Here is a 23,940-nt window from a genome sequence, read left to right as displayed (position 1 = left end):
CTTTCGTAAGGTGAATAGATAGAACAGTAACACAGTAGAGGTGTGTGCGTCTGCGTAAAGGTGCCCTGCTTCTCCAAACATGAGTTGTTTAAAAGAGAGGAAGATAAAAATCCATAATCAGATAAGTAAACACTCAGTCCCTCTACTGGGGTCCCAAAAAAATAAAATCAGATGAAAAGCTGAAATAAATTATTATCACAGTACGTGAGGAGACAAAGGGCTGAGATGGGTGGGATCGTATCTGCTGTTAGATTAGTGTTCTGGTTGACTGGCAGCCACAGACAGCGCAGACACGGGGGTCCTGAAGCCAAACCACTTTCTCACGGTCGTCATTGGAGATCTCAGTACAGCTTAGCATGCTCTCTAACAAATTCTTTAATGTCAGCTGAGAAACTTTTTTTTTCATTTAATAAGGGTTCATATGAAATCATGCTATAATTTGGTCGTCGTTTTTTTTTGGTGGAGGAGATGAGACTGTCGAGAGAGGATGCCTTGTTGGACATGCAAAAGCTCATTTTGACATCAACATGGTTTATATTTTCAACCATGACCTTCGTCTTTCTTTTACCACAACTTAGCAACTAACCATGTTTTCTCGAAAAAAATGTGTACAGAAATTTTGTTTAGTCAAACATGTTTTCTACCTTGATTATGTTCACTGGCACCACCCTGAAGTTGTAGGGAGGTGGTTGGTGGGCGTACAAAAAGGTTTTGGCAGTTTACATCCTGATCTAGGCAGCAAACGTATTTTAGTTAGGGTATAGAAAATGTGTCGTGTGGGTTGAATGTTAATAGAGCAAAGATGCCCCTTGCTTTAAATCACTATTTCTTTAATTTCCTACCAACGAAAATCTTTTCTAACCCAAACAAAATGCTTTGAGTGCCTAAACATTATCAGCAAAATATTAATAATTCTTTGCTACAAGCTGATAATGTAGAAAAAAATAAAGAAATACTACATTGACATAGATTGTTTTGGAGATACGTTCTGTATGAATATTTGGCTACTTAGATGGGAAAATCTTTTTATTAATTTGGTTGGCATTACATTTCTCTCAATAGATATTTTAGTTGCAAATTAAAGGTTAAAGACATGGTTGTTAGAGTAGTTGCATAGACTTAACTATACCTTAACCATAGATGGGATTGTGTAACGGGTGGTGTGTGGACCCAAGTGCAGTACGACCAGGAGATAACTCACGGGGTATATTCCACTCGAGCGAGCGCTGATCCATCAGCGGAGCAGGCAGACAAAAACCAAGAGGAGCGAAGGCTAATCTCGTGGTCGGGGACAGAAGGCTGAGTCAGTTACCGTGGCAGAGGCAAGGCGGAGAAGTCCAAACAAGCGGGGTCGGCAACGGGAAATCAGTCCGGGGAATAACGCTGGAAGATCTGGCATAATGCGGAGAACGATCTGGCAGTGAGTGTGTGTGTACTCCTCCGAGGCCGCAGAGTCTGGATCTTCAGTAGGGTGGGTGGAGGGGGTCTGGAGGAAGGGTTCCTTGGGCCCGGACGACGAGGCCTCACTGTCTTACTTGGGAGTCTCTTGAGTGTCTTTCTCCTGGAGGGCTGGTCCGGGTGCTGTCGATGGAAAGCAACAATGAGTCGAGGATCACAGATGTGACGAGCTGGAACACACAACCTCTCCTCAGGACTGTATCCCTCCCAGTCACCAGGTATTGGACACCCCGACCCCAGCGACGAGAGCGAAGCAGGCGATGGACGGTGTAGACAGGTCCTCCTTCGATGAGGCGGTGGAGGAGGAGCCACCGGCATCAAGGGGCTCTCCCTGACTGGTTTCACCCTGGAGACGTGGAACGCGGGATGGATGCGCATGGACCTGGGGAGCTTGAGCCTTACTGCCGCTGGGTTGATGACTTTCTCAACCTCGAAGGGACCGATGAACCTTGGCCCCAGCTTCTTGGATTCTACCCGCAGTGGTAGGTCCCGGGTCGACAGCCACACCTTATCCCCCACTTGGTAGACGGGGGCTGGAGTGCGGTGTCGGTTGGCAGCATTCGAGTAGCGGTCGGCGGACCGAAGCAGGGCTGTTCGGGCTTTCGTCCAGGTCTGACGGCAGCAGCGGATGAAGGTCTGGACTGAGGGGCAGGAAACCTCCTTCTCCAGTGCGGGGAACAGAGGAGGTTGGAAGCCATAGGCGCACTGAAAAGGAGACAGGCCGGTGGCGGAGCTGGTCAGGGTGTTGTGCGCGTACTCCACCCACACCAGCTGGCGGGACCAGGAGGCAGGATTCCAGGAGACCAGACATCGGAGGGCGGTCTCCATCTCCTGGTTCTTCCTCTCTGTTTGGCCATTGGACTGTGGATGGAACCCAGAGGACAGGCTTACGGTGGCCCCCCAACAGTGTGCAGAACTCCCTCCAGAAGATTGAGGTGAACTGGGGACCCCGGTCAGAGACGACGTCGACTGGAATCCCATGTAGGCGGAAGACGTGGATGGAGATGAGTTCGGCTGTCTCTTTGGCAGACGGGAGTTTATGCAGAGGGATGAAGTGGGCCATTTTGCTGAACCGGTCAACCACCATCAGGATGGCGGTGTTGCCGTCGGATGAGGGCAACCCGGTGACGAAGTCCAGGTAGATGTGTGACCAATATAGATAGATTTGGCGCCGCGCGAGTGGCTGCCTCTTACAGCAGCTCCTGCTCACCTGTGAGCTTTTTCCTTTAAATTGTGTTTTTTTTTGTTACTTTCTGTTACTTCTTTTACTTATTTAATTTTTGTAAACATTTTTGCACTATGGCAGCGAGACACGTAGAGTTTCACGTGGTCTACCTGCAGTTTTCTGCACTTTTCACCTCCGTGCCCGGAGTCTCAGCCCGCAGCCATGGCCCCCTTTGTTTACAGCAGGGGTCAGCTGTTAGCGCTCCGGGACACGGTGCTGCTGCTGCCGGAGGAGAGACCCGAGGTTCCCCGTGAGCTGAGGAGGAGGAGACGGGGATGCCGTGCTGGGGCAGAACATCGCGCCAGGAGCAGACGTTTTAAACCCGTCCTTCCCTCCATCATCATGGGAAACGTACGGTCTCTCCCCAACAAGATGGACGAGCTATCAGCACTGACTCGCCATCAGAGGGAATACCGGGAGTGTAGCGTCATGGTGTTCACAGAGACATGGCTCACCGAGCTGACTCCGGACACCAACGCTGCACTGGACGGGTTCCGCATCATCCGGGCAGACAGGACAGCGGTAAGAGGATGGGAGGAGGCCTGGCAGTGTTTGTGAATGATAGATGGTATAACTCTGGGCACATCACTGTTAAGGAGCAGACCTGTACAGAGGACATTGAGCTGTTGGCCGTTAGCATGAGGCCGGTATATTTACCGAGGGAATTCTCGCATGTTATCACAATAGCTGCGTATGTTCCCCCCTCTGCTAACGGAGAAGCGGCCTGTGACGTCATACACTCGGCGATAAGCAGGCTGCTGACACAACATCCCAATGCCCTCCTCCTCCTCTCTGGTGACTTTAACCATGCCCCTCCGTCCTCCACTCTGCCCACCTTCACCCAGTACATCACCTGCCCCACCAGAGACAACAGAACCCTGGACCTGCTGTATGCCAACACCAAGGAGGCATACACCTCATCACCCCTCCCTCCCCTGGGAAGATCTGACCACAACCTGGTGCACCTCCGGCCTGTGTACAAACCTCTTGTGCACAGGCAGCCAGCTGTGACCCGCACAGTCAAACGATGGTCCGATGAAGCCGAGGAGGCTCTTAAGGACTGCTTTGACTCGACTGTGTGGGAAGTGTTCAGTGATGCCCATGGGGAGGACATCGAGGGCCTCACAGACACCATAATGGACTACATAAACGTTTGTGTGGAGAACACCGTACCCACCAGGACTGTACGGTGTTTTTCCAACAGCAAACCCTGGATCAATCCTGAGATAAAGTCCCTCCTCAAGGAGAAGAAGAGGGTCTTTAGATCAGGAAACATTGTCTGGGAACCCTCGGGTAGGAGTAACTTGGTGTGGAAAAGGGGTCTCTGGCAGAAGGAGGGTCGGGAAACGGCTCGGCTCACCAGTACCTCCTTAACTACTGGCGAGCCCGAGCTTTTACCGGGCAGTTGGAGACCAAATGGCCAGCCTGGCCACAGTACATGCAGAGGTTGTTCTGTCGTCGATCACTCTCCTCAGTGGAGAGTCTGGTGCGTCCCACTTGCATGGGCTCGGTCTCTCGATGAGGCGGAATGGTCAGCGGATGATGCTGGGTTGTGGCGTGCATAACGTTGGGGAATCGATCGTGGCTGGAACGATCGTGGCTGGAACGACCCTGGCGTCTCACCAACCGCCGGGCCTGGATGCGGCGGTCCAGTCGAGAGGTCACCTCGATCAGACCGTCCAAAGAGGTGGGCAGCTCGAAGGAAATAAGTTCATCCTTGATGTAGTCCGCCAAGCCGAGCATGCAAGCGTCGCACTAAGCGGCCAAATTCCACGAACTTAGGCGAGCTTGGTTGGGAAGTCTATGGCATAGTCTGTGACAGTTTGATTACCTTGCTGGAGCCCCAACAATCCACCGGTGGCGTCCGGTCCCAAGGAAACCTCTCCGAAATCCTTGCGTAATTCCTCGGAGAACGTCTGGAAGGAAGCGCAAGCAGGAGTTCGGCGGTCCCACTCCGCCGTTCCCCACAGGCGGGCTCTCCCCGCCAGGTGGTTGATAGAATATGCCACTCGTGCTTCCTTGGTGGCGAAGGCGTATGGCTGTAACGCGAACAAAATGGAGTAGTTCGTCAGGAATGCGTTACAGCCCTCAGGTGAACCTCGGCGGTGGTGGCGGCGAGCTGGGTCCCGTGTCTCTGGATCGCCTCCTCCATAGACGCGAACCGAGCCTGTGGCGAGGTGTCGTGTGCTGGATCCATGTTCTGGCAAGATCGTACTGTAACGGGTGGTGTGTGGACCCAAGTGCAGTACGACCAGGAGACAGAGCAAAGTTCTGGAGCTTTATTCAAAGCGGAACAAACAGCAGACAGACAGGCAGGAGATAACTCACGGGGTATATTCCACTCGAGCGAGCGCTGATCCGTCAGCGGAGCAGGCAGACAAAAACCAAAAGGAGCAAAGGCTAATCTTGTGGTCGAGGACAGAAGGCTGAGTCGGTTAACCGGGGCAGAGGCAAGGTAGGAATACCGTGGTCTGGGACAGAAGGCTGAGTCAGTTACCGGGGCAGAGGCAAGGCGGAGAAGTCCAAACAAGCGGGGTCGGCAACGTGAAATCAGTCCGGGGGAACAACGTTGGAAGGTCTGGCATAATGCGGAGAACGATCTGGCAGTGAGTGTGTGTGAGACTGGGGTATTTATACTGAGGTGAGTAGTGCAGCAGAGTGAGCAGGTGAGAGTGATTGTGCTGATGAGGTGGGTGTGGCAGACAGGTGCACTGCATGAGGCTGATTAGGTGAGTGAGGGAGAGTGTGGTAAGAGAGCGGGGGCTGGGCTGTGAGCTGAGAGAAATAGACAGAGTGCAGGAAGAGTGAACAGGCGTGACTGTGACAGGATTGATCCAAAAATGCTCATAGATTATTTTGGAAGGCATTAAAAAAAATATGAGGTATAAGGAAAAGGAATCTCAAACTCTTTCTGCAAAAATAGAGGCATGACATTTCAAAATTAGATACACAAAATCTGAAAAAATAAGAGCTTTTGTTAGCATTAATTATATTATTTTAAGTAGGTGATTTTGGGACACTGTATGCCTTTATTATAAAGTAGAAAGTTGAGAGATAATAGTAAATGAGACGAGAAAGAGATGGGGAATAATGGTTCATGGTCGGCAACTTAACCCACCAAGGGTTCCATTGAAACAATTAAATACATTGATTATTAATTCCGTTACATTTTAAATACCACAATAAACATTCAAAGGTACTCAAAAGTTTAAAGTTTGAATGCTATGCACACTCAAATTAAAACAAGATATTGAAGACATTTACCACAGTTTAATGCACGGCAAAGACATAATTTACCTGTGGATATATATAATGTTGTGCTTATCTTAATTCTGAAGGTTATACTACCCAATCATTTTCTTATCACTGGTCATACTTGTGCATTCTCAATGTAGGCAGCTATTTAAAATTCCATTCCGGACTGCATTTGTGCAACAGAAAATCAATTTACATTTTTATTAAGTGGTGCTTGATTGAAAATGGTACAGCTTCCTTTGAATCTCACTCACAGACACTCCAAGCAAAGGTCAGCAGCTTCCCGAATTAAAAAAAAAAAAAAAAAATACTGAGGGATTTCATTACGGTTAAAAACCTCGGCAAACATTGCCACCTCTTAGAAAAATATCAGCGGCTTTCATTAGCCATCATTCACATGTAAGAGTGGATTAGATGGAGCATGACGGTAAAAAAAGGTGCACTTCTCGTTTGTTTCATGTTAGAGCAATGGTGGAGAAAATGGCTGAATAATACATGACATAGCTTTTAATTAGCAGGTAATGGAGGGCACTGGGTAATTAAAACAACGTCATGTTAGGAAAGGTCAGAGGCTGGTGCTGATGCATGGAGTTATCTTGGAAGAGAGCAAGTGATCTGTGAGGAAAACACGAGAGTAAAGGCACTCATGCTGCAAGGTTTATTCTTTGTATATATTCAAAGGTTTTTTTCTAATAAATTTAAAATGTGGAATTGAGATGTGTGGATAATAGCTTTGATTGCGTGATCAAGGAGTCTTTTTCAAACCTTATGGTTGCTCTTTGGAAGATTTTTATCTTGAGGGTGTAGTTCAGACCTTCTGCCATTTAATTTTCCCCAAATTGTATCCAGACATTATGCACATAAGAAGAAACTAGTTGATTCTCCTGCATTGAAATTCAATTTGAGAAAGATTTAATTTATTTACTTTTCCCAAGACCATAGGAAAAAGAAAGCTCACCAGATGTAATAGAGAAAAAGAAGTAATTTCATATCTTGGTGATGTTTTGGGTAATTTTATTAAAAACTAATGGACAAATGTTATTTAAATCCTCTAAATCTGAGGTGTTTTGGTTTGAAGCCTTCATTAGATTATATCAGCGAGTTCTCCTTTTAAAGGCCACATCATGCAATCAACACTTCAAATAAAAATCAAAGTTGTCACACCATCAAAGCAGTTAATGTTTGTGCAGATTAATGTTGAATTCAAATAGAATTGCTGATAGTTTCAGCCAAACACCTTCCTCAGAGCATGAGTAGTGTTTAACTGCAGTTCACTCACACAAGTCAATTACCAAATTCGACACAGGTGTGCAACAGTGAGGAGCAATCTCTCAGAAAGAAAGCAGGTGAGTTGCGTTGAGAATTTTATATATATATATATTTTTGAGGTCTCTCTGGAACACACTCAGTGGCTGTGTCTGATATCAATCCCTTTAACTTTATAGTGCACGATCTTTACTGTTGGCTATTTTAGTGGCCAGATTCTGATATGAAATGTTTGCTTTACATTGTGCACTCAATGGAAACATATAACTTTCCATGTCGATGGGATGTACACTACTTTCTGCTAACAAATCCACAATGCAATGTGCCACATTTAATACATATGCAACATGACACCTGTTAGCAATGATGAAAATCACCCCTCCCGAAGGCCATCAACTGAGGGACAAATCGAAAAGACAAAGTAGGAAAATAAAAGAAAATAATAAAATAAGTAAAAGTAAATCAAAAAGCATGCCATCCAAGACTCCATCCAGAAATGTACATGAATATCAACATTCAGAGGCTGTTAAATAATTTTGAAAGCCATGATTTTAAATATATCTGTTGAAGCAAGTCAGTAAAGTGGCAATAAAGGACAATGTCAAGTCAATTTAATCATGTCCATAAATCTTTACTGGATAATGCTTTCACCACATTCCACCTCACACTAGTCAGTCACTAATGATTCTCCTCAGCCACATTAAAACCAAACAAAATGCTTCCTCCCCGCTAACACTAAGGGGATGATGGAGACAAGTGTTAACACACATTACTTGACAGACAAATGGCTCTTCGTTAAGTATACATGTTAGAGAGGGAGAATGGGAAATAGTTAGCTGAAACCGTGTCATATTCGATCAACTCACACACCATGTGTAGTACCTTCCCCAGCATGTGGGTGCTCTGGATTTTGAACAAACTCACTACTGGCCTTTGACTATCCCCAGCCTCAGGAACTCAAAAGCTGCCTTGATGATAACTCGGTCCGACACTGTGACAGGAGCCAGGGAACAAAGCTTGACACCACAAGCCTACCCATCCTCCGGTAATACATATTGCTCACTCTTCCTCGCACACATACACCAACAGCACGGGGGACTTGTCACCCACCCACACTGAAATCACTGAAATCTCCCCCTCCAGTGTTTGAGTTATTACCTGTTTCCATTATATCTTTCACGCAGAGCCAATAAAGCTTGAATCGGGTTATGAAACGGGAACCCAGAGCTGAACATTTCAACCTTTATTAAGCTGTCTGTTGCTGTGACAAGAAGCACATACACACATAGTTCACACAACCACACAAAGATGGAAACAGGGGAGCGTACAAACAAAGGCATTACTTCCAAGAAGAGCAGATGGGACAGTGCGAGGGGAGAAAAGCTGGAGGAAGAGGAGGAAGGGAAAACCAAAATGAAAGGGAAATGAAATGTGACCAGACAAGTGGTGAGAAGTCAGCAGGCAGCCCACGGTTGTAACTGTAGCCTTGAAAGGAATATCAGTGCACCCAACAGCAACCACCCAACCATAAGTACTATTTACAAGATGTGAAAGTACTGTTATTTCTATGTGCTCCATGACACCGCAGAGAGCAGGGGAAGTCAAGTGTACTCCAAGACAATGTGAACAAATGCCACTCTACGTTTTTCACACACACTGCGCTGTTACAAGGTCACTGGTCATCTCGGGGAGGTCGTGATACTTTCTTAAAAGTTTGTTTCTCGTTCATGTGAAATGCTGTTAGGCCAGCGGCCACACATGCACTCGTAAAGGCTTGTGCACATGCAGTAAAAGTGTGTTGTGTGTGTTTGTGCAGACGTACAGCAGACAGGCCTGGTGAGTGGACCGGGAAAAATGCCTCAACTGTCATCTGTCACCCTAAGAGAACATAAAAAAAATCCCACTGTACTCTGGCTGGCTTTTCACAGTCTGGACGTATTCATTCATTCAGCACTCTTTCCCTACATTTTGATGTGTTTGTTTGCTCCAGGCAAACATTTTCAACATGGCACAAAACAGCAGTCTTTTGAAGGGAAAACGGTGTTTATTGGGATGAACAAATGGCTTCTGGAAGTCAGTGGGAAGCCTGCAAAGCTCTGAAAGACTAGAAACTAGAAAATACTTATTTCTAGTCACACAGTAAGGAAAATTAAAATGTTGCAGAATTTCTAGATCGAACACTGAATGTATTGAGTGTCTGTAAACTAGAGTATTGAATGTGATGCAATGATTATTCCCCTTGGAAATTATTTTCCTTTGGTTTTCTGTCTCTGTGGGCAAAATGCTGCACCCAAAATACACTCTGAATCATCATCCAGAGTCATTCAAATATAAGACATGTAACCTTGGCATGAAGGTTTTTTTTTTGACAAAAGTTACATTTTGTAAGTGATTCTTAATACTTTTAGTTGAGTTCTTGTATGCCAGCAGCAATTCCAAAAATATATATATTAATAATTCCCGACTCTGGCACTCCTTTCGAGTGCAGCAAACAATTTTTGACTTCAAACTGAAAACACAGTAAATGCAAAACACCTGCAGAGAGAGGTTACAAAGTATTTAGTCTAAACTACAACAAATACAGCAAAACAACAAAAACAACAAAATCTTCATTAATCTAGTATTGACAATTAAAATACAAGCTTATATTATGATATATTAAATATTTAGAATATGATTGAATGTAAATTAAGTTAAAGTCCTGCACTCAAAAGTACAAAAATATTTGAAAGTACCAAGAGTAAAAATATGCTTTATGTAGAATGGCCCATTTCTCATTGAGAGTATCTTCAATAAAGTTGCATCAGATTAAAATGGGGTTTTTTTCAGGGACATTCAACAAATAAAAAGAAAAAAAGGAGGATAAACAATAAAGTGTTCAGTTAACATATACAGCAAATTCTAAATAAACGAAATAAATAAAAAAATAAATGTTTGAAAAGAAGTAGGCAGAAGTTAACACTACGCCCCGTTTCTATAAGTTAAATAACTTTGATTTCGAACTTAACGTTTCAAAGTTTTGTTGATTATATGTTTTATTATCTATCTAAAAGATTTAAAAAAAGTTACTTAATTAAGGTATTCAAATAAATGTAGTGGAGTAAAAAGTAATTGACCCTCGGCCTACAAAATGTCCCTCTGAATTGCAGTAAATAGTCCGACTCAAGCACCTCCAAACAGAGTCCTTCGTTACTCCACCGCCGCTGAGACGTGAGGTGATGATCTCCATCCAACAAAGACCACATCTGAGCGCCTTCCTCCACCGTGTGTCCGAGTGACGTCACTGCAGCGCCAGGCAGTGTTTACAGTTGCCAGGTAACGATATCATATATATATATATATATATACCCCCCAGCGTCATCGTAACCCTCTTTGTTTTGCCACGTCTCGGTATCAGCGGTGATTTTTTTTTTTTTTTTCTTAAATATGTCAGGAAAGCAGAAGCTGGGTGTGGTCCATCAGAATGCAATTCACGTTGAGACGGTCCGGAAAGAGCAAAGACACCAGAAGCTCCACACGGAGTTCAGCATCAACCCACACCGGAAACGTGAGTGAGCAGGTGTGCAGGTGGAAACCTAAAGTCTTGTACTGTGTATGATACGTGTTTCTCACATTGTTTATCTTCCACATTTTAGTCCATGTCATACCAGACAAACCCATGTCTAGAAAACCAAAAGAAGTGATTGCAGAGAACTGTAAGTTTACATGAAATACTTTTATTTTTGCTTTGCTCTTCTACTCTGGATAAACGTTAAATAATTGTGTGAATGTTTGAGAACATATAATACATTTTCCTTTTTTCCCCAGCTGGCTTCATCGAGGCCCTCCACAAGGCCCACCTGGAACCCACCAAGAAGTATTCAATGCCACAGACTGAGAGTCAAGAGATAGGATGGATGTCAACGCCGCTGGTGAGGAGAACACTGCATTGAAAATTCATTACAGTTAATAATAATAATAATTAAGCCTTTATTAGTCCCACAATGGGGAAATTATTTCTCTGCATTTAACCCATCCCGGAGGAGCAGTGGGCTGCAATGAAGCGCCCGGGGAGCAACTTGGGGTTAGGTGTCTTGCTCAAGGACACCTCGGCATGTTGCTGGTTGAGGGGTTTGAACCACAAACCTTGTGGTTACGGGACAAGCGCTCTACCTCATGTGCCACAGCCGCAAAACTGCAGCACATCAGGATGGATGGACCTGAATTTAATTACATTTACTTCAACTATCAAAAGCAAATCAGTCACAGAAGCATGAATGTGTGTTTTCTGGTCTTGTGTAATGGTTATTTCAATCTTTATTTCCAAATCTAACTCATATGCTTATTCTGTCCTTCCCCCCCCCCAGATCCCATCAAACCGCATTGACAGAAGATTCAATTTCTACAGATTCGGCACAGACATCACCAAACATAAAGAAGCCGCCCTGCTTGCATCAAATTAGAGCAAGACAGAATGTAAATAAAGTCAAACTCCAAACTGCGAGCAATTGTTGTTCAGATTTATTTGTTTTTCATACAAACATACAGGTGTCACCGCCAGAAGCTTCTCTTTAGCATTCCCATCTTAGCGAGCTCAAGGGCAACATTTGCCCAAGTCTATACAAAGCACACTTGCCCACGACATTCTAATCATATTGATGAATAGGAGAAAGGGCAAAACAAACAGCTGCTCAATATTATAAAATGTCATGTCACATGGGAGAGAATAAATGAGTCAAGGCGCTGAGTAAGAAAAAATAAAACAAAAAATACTAAACTCATAGAGCACACACAGTGTAGACAGCAAGGAGGCCGGTGTAGACAAGTGGCTTAAAAAACCTTATAAGATAGGTATATGGAAAACTAATTATGTCCACAGACAAGACAAATTGGACAACTAAAAAAGAAGAAAATATATTCTCTTAACATTCAAATACTCTCTTTTCGGGAAACAATTTTGTGGTGTGGGTAGCTCTGTGTAGTCCACTCTTGGGTTCGCCATTTCTGCAAAGGTAGACCTTTTCTTCACCAGTCATGTCCTTCAAACTGCTTCCGAAGCAATATCGCAAGATGTCTCCCTCTCTGTGTGTGTGTGACTTGAAGGGTCCTCCATATTGATCCAGACACATTTTACTGAAGGCATGTTATACAAAAAGTTTAGAAGAAAAGCCCATATTCTCCTAAATGTCACCTGGTGGAGAGACTTGAGGAGCAGGTGAGGGAATTCCTGCCTAGAAACACGGTAAATGTCCAGCTAGCCTCAGTCAGTTTTTTACGAGCGAGACTTAATCTTCTTGCGCACAGACTTGCCCGGGCGTTTCTGAAAAAGCAAAGTGGAAAGAAATTGAGCTTCTACAGTTCTGAGCACCAAGAAAATGTAGTAACTTTATAATTTCCATTGATAATGTCTCTATAGTTATTAAATCTGTCAGCAGAGTTTATGTGTGTTTGACTCACATTTTGTTTTCCTCCTTTGGCGCCTTTCTTCCCTCCCTTGCTGCCCTTTGCATTAGCCACTTTAGCGCGGAAACTGGAAACATCATTGTGGCTCTCCTTGGTGTTCCACTTCTTTCCGCTCTTCTTGCCTCCAAAGCCAAACCTCTGGTCCTTGTATTTTCTCTTTGCATTGGGGCTATCAAAACAACAGAAAGTTTAGCTTTTTGTGAAAATGACACAAATGTTTAGAGTTGAAACACATTTGATATTTATTTATGATTGCAATGTGCAAAGCTAACATATAAAACCTTACCCCTTCTTGTTCGCCGCTTTGTTGGGGCCCGGAGTAGAATCTTTACCCTTCTTCTGGTCTCCTTCCAAGAAATCCAGTTTGTCGGTCATTCCTTGGAGTGAGGATAAACAGAAATGTTAAAATCTCAATCTGAAAAAAATCTCACAAAGTAATACTTTGTGGAACATTACATACAGTTAACCTATGTTAATAACCTTTAACATTTTACAGAAGTACATTTTTTCTTCAATGCACTATAAATGACAGTTAAACATGTGAATAAAAACCACACACTCACCTTTCTGGTATTTCTTTACAGCAGTCATCATTGCCTTCTTCTCTTTCTGCCTCTTCTGAATCACTTCTATTTGGACCTAGCACACATAACAAATTCATGTTATTCTTCACACCAAAAAGGGAAATTAGTATTAATTAGCGACTGGCGAAGTAGTGTCAAATCAAAAGGTTGAAACCCCAAAATAATGCTGGTCTAGTGTCTGCTTACGCAGTCTTGCCATTACATTACACAAAAATGATAACCAGTGTAAAGGCAGATCTTTAGTAAACATACAAGGGCAACTTTACCCTATATGTAACAATTTACTTTAAAGACTGGACCCCAAGAGCAAGACATTTGAGACTTGTAAGAGTAATAATCTTTTAAAATGGGGACCAACCTTCTTGCCAAACTTCCTTTGCTCGCGCAGTTTCTTCGCCTTCTCCGACTTCTCCAGTATCAGCTGCTTTGAGATCAGCTTCTTCCTGATCTGGACAGAGGAACAGAAAACATCTTTGTTAGTGCTAAAATTCGGATTAAATTCTGAAACTAGTATTGACGATAATAAGAACATGACACATGGTGGTGTTATGATGCATGTCAGGCTACACGTAAATATTTATCCAGTACACCACACTCAGTTGAAGATATATACAAAAAAAAAATAGAATTACGTTTTATTTTTTGGTCAAGATTTGAAAAACTAAGAACCAGCTCACCTTTTGCATCTGCTGATCGGACTTGGCCATCTCTGCGAAGTAATCGTCAGGCCTCTTGGTGGCTATGCCATGCTTGCTAAGGAGAGGCAATGCATCTAGAACTGTAGCTTGAGCCTGACGATAGCTATAAATAAACAAACACAAAGACATATCATGAATTGGTTAAATATGCACTCTGTGGCAGGGTTAGATGTTTTTTAGCATGTAGAAATGTCCATATATCCTCAAAAGCATACATGTGTTGATGCTTTTTCAAACAGTATCAATTAGTAAACTGCACTGAAAAATAAGTTACTGAATATATTTTCTTTACTGGAAGGAAACATTGGATGTAGAATAAATAAAATAACAAATATACCTTAAAGAGTCACTAAATTATTCAGTCAGATTGGATGGCACTATTATTGAAAATATCAATAATAGTGCCATCCAATCTAGAGTTTCAGACTAGTGAATTTTTTTTAAATGGATACAGAGACTTATTTCATCGAGTTATGGTCACTCACAAAAACATCTCTCTCTGGAAATCGTCATCTGCATTGACATCTCCATTTTTGGCACTTGGAACTTTCCCTTCAGCTTTGGAAATAATGTCTTCAGCCGGCAGGTTGGTCATATCCAACCTCTCCACCCAGGGAAGCTCTCTACGGAAGTCAGCGAGGCACTGTTTCAAACCCTCCTGCATCACAACACACAGGGAAAACACACAATGTATGAGCATTATTTTGTAGATGCCATAACTAACCATTAATATAACACATCTGGAAAGTGATTGTAACATTTCAGGGTTGAACTTGTTATATTAAATTTACTCACCACATTGTTGACAAACTTTTTGGGTTTATCCACCAAAAGGTTCATCCCCGGTTTCAACAACCCCTTCGCAAAAGCATCTTGAAGCTAAAGAAAACAAAGTGTGTTACAGTGCATTCTCGTATATCTTGTTGTGCCACAAGACACAATTACTGCCAATGTATATACAAATAAACAGCATGCTGAACCAAAGTAACAGTTTTATTAAATCAGATTCAGAATCAGGTTTATTGCCATGTAGATATAAGGAATTTAAAAAAAACAGCATGGGCTGCAAAATTCAAGAAACATAAATATAGGATAGATAAAATCAGCAATACAAATACAACACGATATTAAGAAAAAATATGCACAATATATCTTTAAAAAAAAAAAAAAAAAAAAAAAAAAAAAAAAAAAGAAAGGCCTGTACAGTTTGGCGCAGGTTGTGTGCAAAAGTTTTTAGTATGAGGTTAAAGACTATCCATGTGTGATGTACAATGTAATTATTAGGCTGTATGAAATTAACATTACACACTAGGAACTTATGGCCGCTGTGCCTTCACATCAGGTTACTATAAACAAGTGTGAAGTCTGTCTCATCTAAAATGTTGTATAAATCAACAACAACTAAGCGGCACAGTAGTTTTACAGTTGTAAGCTTTGGCTCGCTAATGTTAGCCAATGTTAGCATGTCAACAGTTCACGCACCTCTCCGTCCGATAGTTCACTGTTCTCCTCATCCGACTCCTGTCCGAGCAGCGACTCCTCATCTGCCGACTCCATAGTCCTGCTATCGACGATCATAAGATGACAATATGTGATCTAGTGGTCCCTAAACGTGAGGAAACCTGCTGTAAATGAATGGAACACTGTTCCTCACATGTACTGAGCGCTTCACGTGGGGAGGAAGTGACGCAGAGTAACGAGGGTTGAATGTTGCACCAACAGTCCGCCGGCGGAAAGGATGGGTGAAAACAAAGGTTCCTACATGGTGGGGGAAAAAAATATGATACAGGAAAATATGGTGGCGTCAATGGTTTGATTTATTGTGTAATACTTAATATTTCCTTAGTATTTTTTTTTTCAGAAACTTTACTATCGTAATACTTTTATTTTTTTGAAATTCCCCCTTTACTCTTTATTATAATAAGTAACGTTAAAAATCACTTTACTTATCGTTCATTATGTCAAGAGACTCCACCTGGGGGTGCTGTCGTGCATCTGCGCAGATTGTAGTGATATATACAGCATACAGCGGGTAAAATAAGTATTGAACACGTCACCATTTTTCTCAGTAAATATATTTCTAAAGGTGCTATTGAAATGAAATTTTCACCAGATGTCGGTAACAACCGAAGTAATCCATACATACAAAGAAAACAAAACAAATAAGTTCAGAAATTAAGTTATGTGTAATAAAATGAAATGACACAGGGAAAAAGTATTGAACACGCTTACTGCAATTTATTTAATACTTCGTACAAAAGCCTTTGTTGGTAATGACAGATTCAAGAAGCCTCCTGTATGGAGAAACTAGTCGCATGCATTGCTCAGGTGTGAGTTTGGCCCATTCTTCCACACAAACAGTCTTCAAATCTTAAAGGTTCCGTGGGCCTTTTCTATGAACTCTGACCTGGCTCCGGCAGTCCATGTCGATGTGTCCTTGGGCAAGACACTTAACCCCAAATTGCTCCTGCAGGCTGTTCCTGCGGTGTATGTATGTGTATGAATGTTAGTTAGGGTCCTGATGTGCGGTGGCACCTTGCATGGTAGCTCCTGTCATCAGTGTGTGAATGGGTGTGAATGGGTGAATGATTAGTAATGTAAAAGTGCTTTGAGTGGTCGGAAGACTAGAAAAGCGCTATACAAGTACAGTCCATTTACCATTTACCATCTTTAGTTCTTTCCAAAGATTTTCTATTGGATTCAAGTCAGGTGATTGGCTGGGCCATTCTAGCAGCTTTATTTTCTTTCTCTGAAACCAATTGAGAGTTTCCTTGGCTGTGTGTTTGGGATCATTGTCTTGCTGAAATGTCCACCCTTGTTTCATCTTCATCATCCTGGTAGATGGCAGCAGATTTTCATCAAGAATGTCTCGGAACATTTTTCCATTCATCCTTCCTTCAATTATATGAAGTTTGCAAGTAGATAGATAGATAGATAGATAGATAGATAGATAGATAGATAGATAGATAGATAGATAGATAGATAGATAGATAGATAGATAGATAGATAGATAGATAGATAGATAGATAGATAGTTCGTCAAGGAGCAGCCAAAACCTTGTTTAATTTGCCAAGAGGTATATGCAGATCAAGTCTTTATTAGTCTAACTGTGTAAATGAAGCCTGATCAGTTACACAGTTGCCACCTCATCAAGAAAGAAAATATCAACATTACTTTTCCAAAGCTCTCTCCACAAGTCGATTTCTGTCACTTTGACACAGCACAATTGAGAGAAGTGTCTGCAGTGTTGGCCCACTGTCACTGTATGAGAGATCAAGACAGGAGAGGCTAATGACAGACAGTCATTTCTGCAAACATCTTCCTTTGTTCATTTGAACACTGAGAGATGGAAAAGATTTCACAGGGTGACCATCTCATTATTAATCTTTATTTTCCATAAATCCTGTGTTAAATCAGTGGCTGCAAATTGATAGTCTCATCAAACAAATAGGGATTCAAATAATTCACCTTTATGTTTTATTAATCTTTTGTACTCACGTAGAAGAAGTGTGTGGAGGGTCTGCAGTTAAAGACAGAGTGTTCACATGCTGCATGCTAATTCTGTGCTTGGGCCAGTGACCATGAAAGTAGGTGGTTGAGTTAGGATCTCAGTCCTTTCAAGGGCTGTATTAAGAGCTATCAACCATGATAGTGTACATCTATCCACAGGACATATTTATCTATGTTTGTTGCAGCTAGTACAACCAATATGTTCTGACATTTATTGTAAGACATATCATGTAACACAGGACAAAAAACATGCACAGCAATGCTGTGTCTAAGAGGTAATTTAGGTTATCTATGTCTGTTATCTTATCTGCAATGCCAGAGAACAGATATAATCAGTAAACAGAGATAACATTTAAAGCCCAGAGCTCAAAGCATCTGCAGGATTTAATTTGAACCATTCACTACAATTACAATTCTAACCAGGAATTATAGCAGGAAGTCAGCTGCAGTTGGTGTTATTATAGTCATTTCCCATTTTACATATGTTTTTCTTGTCAGCACTCCACTGAGACAAATTGCTGTTTTTAAAACGAACAAAGACCCTGTCAAAATGCATGTGAGACTGACAAAATAAAATGTTGTTTGCAATCTGGTCTGTAATTTAGCCCTAATGTAAAGTATATAGGGCGCTACCTGTGTGTGCTAACTAGTGTTTTATGTTTTCATATGTTGTACTCTATGTTAGAATTTGTGTGTGGAGAGAACAGGACACAACATCTAGAATGTCCTAGTGAATCAATCAAATAACTTCATAAGATGATGTACACTGCAAACAAATGTGTTATACTATTATTTTCAATACTTCCTCCCTGCTCTACACTTTTCCGCTATCAATATCTCCATTATTATTATTGTTATATTATTGACAGTTTGAGTCAACCTCTCTTTGACAGTGGTGTTTGGGATTAAACAGGAGCCCTTTGTCCTGAAAGAGGGTGTGCAGCCGTCTTAGTAATGACAGGCTCATTTTCGCTTTAAGTCCACCATGACAGAGACCCAAAAGTAGGTGTTCCATATGGTCATGTTCCAAAGCACAGTGACTTTTTCTGGGTACACTGACATTCAATCAATTTGATAGGTTTAAAACTAAGAAATGAATTATACAGTGAGTGATTATAAAATGAATTAAATGACGGTAGAGAATAAAGCATTAAGAAAGTTGTAACTTCTTTTTTTCTAGACTTAATGTGCAGAGATTTGTTTGCTTATCTCACAAACACAAACATATCTTTTCACCTCTCTTTTTTAATATTAGAGACATTTAGTTTGGCATTACATTATTTAAATTTCCTTCATCTTAGAGGGTTGGAGAACTGACTCCAACATTTATTCCAGACAGATGCAGGATAGACTGAAACACTTCTGTGGTGAGTACCACTGTTTGTTTGAGATGTCAGAAGAGTCTCTTTTAGTGGCTTATCCTCCCAGTCCTCAAAGCAGAAACTAACTGATGCCCCTGAGAGTGACTTTTGCTCTATTATGGGTAAATCTATATTCACGATTTGTACTTCACCACCCTTAATTCCTCCATTTTCTGCGTGGTCAGATCCCCATCTCTAAGATGTCATCAGAGAGAAAAACACCATAATTTCCATTTCTGTCATGATAATCGCTTGAGCCAGACAGTCAAACAGTCCACTGAATTCACATCTCTCTGTCACTCTTCATCTCAGAGCGACAGGCTGCTTCCTGACAGCAGACTGAAAAAAATTTGGATTCCCTCTGCCAAGCTCCTCTCTTAGAGTTATTCCCGGCTGCTGGAGATTGACACACAAAAAAAGAACACAGCCATGAATGTCGGAGCATAAGTTGGAGCAGTGGTTTAGCTCCTATGACACTCAACCAGCCTGAGAAGATTTGACGATGTGCGATTAAACAATAGCCTGGAATAAACTACCGGCACTACTATTTTAGTTCATTTTGCACCGATCCCCCCTGTCTTGAGTGGATGTCTTAGACCTGACAGAGCCATTGAGCATCCAATGTCCATCTCCTCTAAACACTAGGATGAATCAAAATCTCACACCAGGCCAGTCACCAATTGTTTATGGGAATTATTTGAATATTATCTTTGCAAGGCTATATTTCAGAATGTTACCCTCACTAGGTTCTTGTATGGTATTGGTTGTTCTTTCTCTATGTTTTGCAAACCAATACAAATGGAAAAACACAGTCTTCTTGTTCAAAGGTGAGAGGCAGAACTGTCTTAATATGCACATTGAGTCTTAAGGGGGTTGGCAAAGTATATAAAACACTGACTAGCCTTTTGAGGATTGTTTCCTCCATCAGAGTAAATTAAAGGTCAAATGGGTGTATTTAGTCAAAACCGAAAAACAAATCATTAATGGCTTTTCAGATGGTATTTGGTGGTCTTTTCTGGAAGTTTCTAATACTGCTTCCATGGCAACCATCAGTACAATAAGTGAACAATAGTTAAGATTTACAGAAGAGACAAGAGGGGAAGTTAATGTTCATATCATAGGATTCTCTCTCCTCTCTGACCTGAAGCCATTATGGCTCCATCACCAACGACTGCTCCTCATGGCTCCATGTATGGATACAATAAGAATACATTGCTGCTGTTGCAGATTTTCCGGACTGAAAAACTGAAATGCTATTGTGTCATTCTCAAACCTTCCATTAAGCCAGTAGATACATTTGGAATGGAGTGAGAACACACAAAGTGCATCTGTGCAAAAATACTAAGTCATTGGAGCACCAAACCCCATTTCCAAATAGTCGTTATAGTGACAACATAACATACTGGCCAGGTGTCAAATTGCTTTATAATTCAGATAGACTACAGGTGCAGGATTGCCCAATAACTAAGTGCTTTGCGGAAGTCGTGTCCACAGAGCCGCAGAGTATAAAAGTAGGGGCAAGTGGTCCCAGTACGGGCATGCAGCCCAATGTCTTCCTCCCGTCTGACTGGGAATTAGACAAACTGCAGGGGCGATGGCAAGGAGGAAAGTCAGTAGTCAATACACAGCCTTCGTTTAATTCTTATCTGTGTAAAAAAAAAAGCAATTTATGCACTGACTTAAATCACAGGAGACAGCATTTTTATTTATCAGAGGTTTTCCAGATTGTCTCCTTTTATGCCATTTTACAGATTACAGATTTTTTTAGTTAGTGTTTTTATTCAGTCATCACACACAATGCAATGTATACAACCTATATATAATATAGTATATAATATAACTGAAAAGGCATAGGCAGAACCATTAAGCTTATCATTGCCCATCCTACTTTCCCATCAATCAATTTCAGTTATTGTTGATTTTCTACTGTTTTTTTATTGCTTATTTATAATACTTGTTTTTTTTATTTTCATTTTTTACTTTTATCTTGTCTTTCTTCTACTATGTCTCTTGTGTGCACTTTACTCTACGCTGCTGTAAGCCTGCAAATTTCCCCGCTGCGGGACTAATAAAGGATTATCTTATCTTATCTTATCTTATCATCACAAATCAGTTTGTGCTATATAGTAAATATATTATTAGGCTACATTCAAATGGAAAAATCTCATCTTATTACAAACCAGCTCCCAAGATTTGAAAACAGGAACTTGTTTGTGACTTCTGCTGCTCTCCTCTCCTCTCCTCTCCTCTCCTCTCCTCTCCTCTCCTCTCCTCTCCTCTCCTCTCCTCTTGGGATGGACATTTCTGAAGGATTCTACAGTGCCATTAGTGGAAACAGTGAGCAGGACTCAAGTAAATTGTTTATGAAACATCTGCATTTGAAAGGACTGGTGAAAACAACTGACAACTGAAAAAGCAAACAGGAGAAAGATAAAAGAGAAGTGACCTACTCAGTCTAATTTCATTTATAAACAGCATTTAAAGGTACTTTATTTTAAGAATAAGCCCAGTGGTGGTGTTTGGTATGAAGGGCATGTGAGAGGTTCTGGGTGTCTTCTCATTGTATGCACAAAGTGTACTCCTCGTCTGAAGGTGGACATGATAGGAGATCCTTAAATCAATAATGGAAATTTAACAAAGAGGCATTAGTTGTTCAAGCCGACCACAGCTAGTGAATTGCAAACAACACGTCCATACAAAAGGATCGCCTTTTACTTCATAAAAGAAAATTGATTATGTGGTTTATCCAAAAAAAATTCTAAAGGTCCAGTAGCAGCCCCTAAAGGCTTAATTGTTTATTACATAATACAATTGATCACCTGGTGACTCTGCTGTTGTTGAGGGGGTGACATATATTCATAGAAAGAGTCTGTTATTGATAGAAACGATCTGTTATTAATAATAACTGTGTGTTATTCAAAGCAACAGTCTGTTATTCATAGAAAAGATTTGTTATTAATAGCAACACCCTTTTATTTATAGCTGTGATCTTTTATTCATAGCAACTGTCTGTTATTTATAAAAATGCTTTGTTATTCAAAGCAACAGTCTGTTATTCATAACAATGGACTGTTATTCATAGAAACAGGATTTTATTAATAGAAACGATCTGTTACCCATAGAAACCGTTTGTTAGTCATAGCAAAGGTCTGTTATTTTTAGCAACTCTCTGTTATTCATAGAAACGGTGTGTTATTCATTGAACAGTCTGTATTTATAGAAACGGTCTGTTATTCATTGAACAGTCTGTATTTATAGAAACGGTTATTCATTGAACAGTCTGTATTTATAGAAACGGTCTGTTATTCATTGAACAGTCTGTATTTATAGAAACGGTCTGTTATTCATAGCAACGGTCTGTTATTCATAGAAACGGTTTGTTAGTCATAGCAACGGTCTGTTATTTATAGCAACGGTCTGTTATTCATAGAAACAGTCTGTTATTTATAGTGTTATGTTAGTCATAGCAACGGTCTGTTATTCATATAAATACTTTGTTATTCATAGCAACAGCCTGTTATTCATAGCAACAGGATGTTATTCATAGAAACCGTTTGTTAGTCATAGCAACGGTCTGTTATTTTTTGCAACTCTCTGTTATTCTTAAAAAAACATTTGTTAGTCATAGCAACAGCCTGTTATTCAAAGCAACAGGATGTTATTAATAGAAACGATCTGTTATTCATAGAAACCGTTTGTTAGTCATAGCAACGGTCAGTTATCTTTTTGCAACTCTCTGTTATTCATAGCAACGGTCTGTTATTCATAGAAACGATCTGTTATTCATAGAAACCGTTTGTTAGTCATAGCAATGGTCAGTTATTTTTTGCAACTCTCTGTTATTCATAGCAACGGTCTGTTATTCATAGAAATACTTTGTTATTCATAGCAACAGCCTGTTATTCATAGCAACAGGATGTTATTAATAGAAACGATCTGTTATTCATAGCAACGGTCTGTTATTCATAGAAATACTTTGTTATTCATAGCAACAGTATGTTATTCATAGCAACTGTTATTAATAGAAACGATCTGTTATTCATAAAAAACATTTGTTAGTCATAGCAACGGTCTGTTATTTTTGGCAACTCTCTGTTATTCATAGCAACGGTCTGTTATTCATAGAAATACTTTGTTATTCATAGCAACAGTCTGTTATTCATAGAAACAGTCTGTTATTAATAATAACTGTGTGTTATTCAAAGCAACAGTCTGTGATTCATAGAAAAGATTTGTTATTAATAGCAACACCTTTTATTTATAGCTGTGATCTGTTACTCATAGCAACAGGCTATTATTAAAAGAACAGTCTGTTTATCATAGAGAAACTGTTTGTTATTCAGAGAACCGTACCGTTTATCATAGCAACAGTCTGTTATTCATGGCAACGGTCTGTTATTAATAGCAACTGTCTGTTATTCACAGGAACGGTGCGTTATTCATAGAAATTGTCTGTTATTCATAGAGACAGTTTGTTATTCATAGCAACGGTCATCATTTCTAACCTCTTAATGAACAAACACATACTGCACAAAGGAAGAGGTTTAATTCAAAAATGTTTTGCCCCTAAATATATTTTTGCATTATTCAAAACAGCTTGCATTCTGTGGTAATGTCATACATATATTGTTTTACTTCTCGTGCTTTATATTAGCCATAACAGACCTACACAGACTGATAAATAATAGGTTTCAAAAGGCTGCATGGGAGTGTTTGACTCTGTAGTTAGTCAGTGTGTTATTCCTGCATATGGCCAGGTGTTTTATTGCCCAACCAAGGCATTTTATGCATCAGCACTTCTCTGTGACTTTCTTTATTCTCTCCTGTCCCATCATATGCTTTCTACTTCTTTAAATGAAGTGAAAATTGAATACTTGCAGTGCAGTGTCCTCGTGGATCACTGTGCTAGTACACACACTGAATACACTACAAAAAAAACTAAGATTGAAGCAATTACTTGGTTGTCTGTGCACCTACAGATGGCCAACACACCAATATTCCAAAACCTGGTGTATTCTTTTAAGGTAAAGGTATTGCATGTGGGTAAATAATCATAGATCCTAGGTGGCTGCTGAGCTGAAGCAATGGAAGACGTCCCTGTTTAAATTCATATTAGTGTGGAGCTTTTGGGATTTGATCTT

General features: G+C 41.0%; 2 protein-coding genes across 3 annotated transcripts; one reads left to right on the top strand and one right to left on the bottom strand.

Moving 5' to 3' along the window:
• The first annotated feature begins 10,630 nt into the window (after positions 1 to 10,630).
• Positions 10,631 to 11,681, top strand: cfap144 (cilia and flagella associated protein 144). The gene is made up of 4 exons (XM_054602867.1): positions 10,631 to 10,751; positions 10,840 to 10,899; positions 11,012 to 11,115; positions 11,551 to 11,681. Exons 1-4 carry the CDS (start codon positions 10,631 to 10,633, stop codon positions 11,644 to 11,646), a joined length of 381 nt encoding a protein of 126 aa, XP_054458842.1. The 3' UTR covers positions 11,647 to 11,681.
• A 5-nt stretch (positions 11,682 to 11,686) lies between these two features.
• ebna1bp2 (EBNA1 binding protein 2) lies at positions 11,687 to 15,676 on the bottom strand. Of its 2 annotated transcripts, XM_054602866.1 has the most exons (10): positions 15,583 to 15,676; positions 15,411 to 15,492; positions 14,724 to 14,807; positions 14,414 to 14,586; positions 13,908 to 14,031; positions 13,589 to 13,678; positions 13,210 to 13,285; positions 12,933 to 13,023; positions 12,641 to 12,815; positions 11,687 to 12,503 (listed from the first exon to the last, which is right to left on the bottom strand). In XM_054602866.1, exons 2-10 carry the CDS (start codon positions 15,483 to 15,485, stop codon positions 12,456 to 12,458), a joined length of 936 nt encoding a protein of 311 aa, XP_054458841.1. In that variant the 5' UTR covers positions 15,486 to 15,492; positions 15,583 to 15,676; the 3' UTR covers positions 11,687 to 12,455. The 2 variants fall into 2 exon arrangements, with proteins under 2 accessions (XP_054458841.1, XP_054458840.1); XM_054602865.1 differs by having other exon boundaries at positions 15,411 to 15,655.
• Positions 15,677 to 23,940: the final 8,264 nt, after the last annotated feature.

This window comes from Anoplopoma fimbria, chromosome 8, assembly GCF_027596085.1.
Source record: "Anoplopoma fimbria isolate UVic2021 breed Golden Eagle Sablefish chromosome 8, Afim_UVic_2022, whole genome shotgun sequence".
Classification (NCBI taxonomy): domain Eukaryota; kingdom Metazoa; phylum Chordata; class Actinopteri; order Perciformes; family Anoplopomatidae; genus Anoplopoma; species Anoplopoma fimbria.
The sequence above is the reverse complement of the archived record's forward strand: the minus strand, read 5'-3'. Positions and strand labels throughout refer to the sequence as shown.

Coding starts and splice junctions, on each gene's coding strand:
- cfap144 (XM_054602867.1), top strand. CDS start 10,631: ATGTCAGGAAAGCAGAAGCTGGGTGTGGTCCATCAGAATGCAATTCAC. Junction 10,900..11,011: donor AGAAGTGATTGCAGAGAACT/GTAAGTTTACAT, acceptor TTTTTTCCCCAG/CTGGCTTCATCGAGGCCCTC. Junction 11,116..11,550: donor GATGGATGTCAACGCCGCTG/GTGAGGAGAACA, acceptor CCCCCCCCCCAG/ATCCCATCAAACCGCATTGA.
- ebna1bp2 (XM_054602865.1), bottom strand. CDS start 15,506: ATGATCGTCGATAGCAGGACTATGGAGTCGGCAGATGAGGAGTCGCTG. Junction 14,032..14,413: donor TTCCAGAGAGAGATGTTTTT/GTGAGTGACCAT, acceptor GTTTATTTATAG/CTATCGTCAGGCTCAAGCTA. Junction 12,504..12,640: donor CCAAAGGAGGAAAACAAAAT/GTGAGTCAAACA, acceptor TTGCTTTTTCAG/AAACGCCCGGGCAAGTCTGT.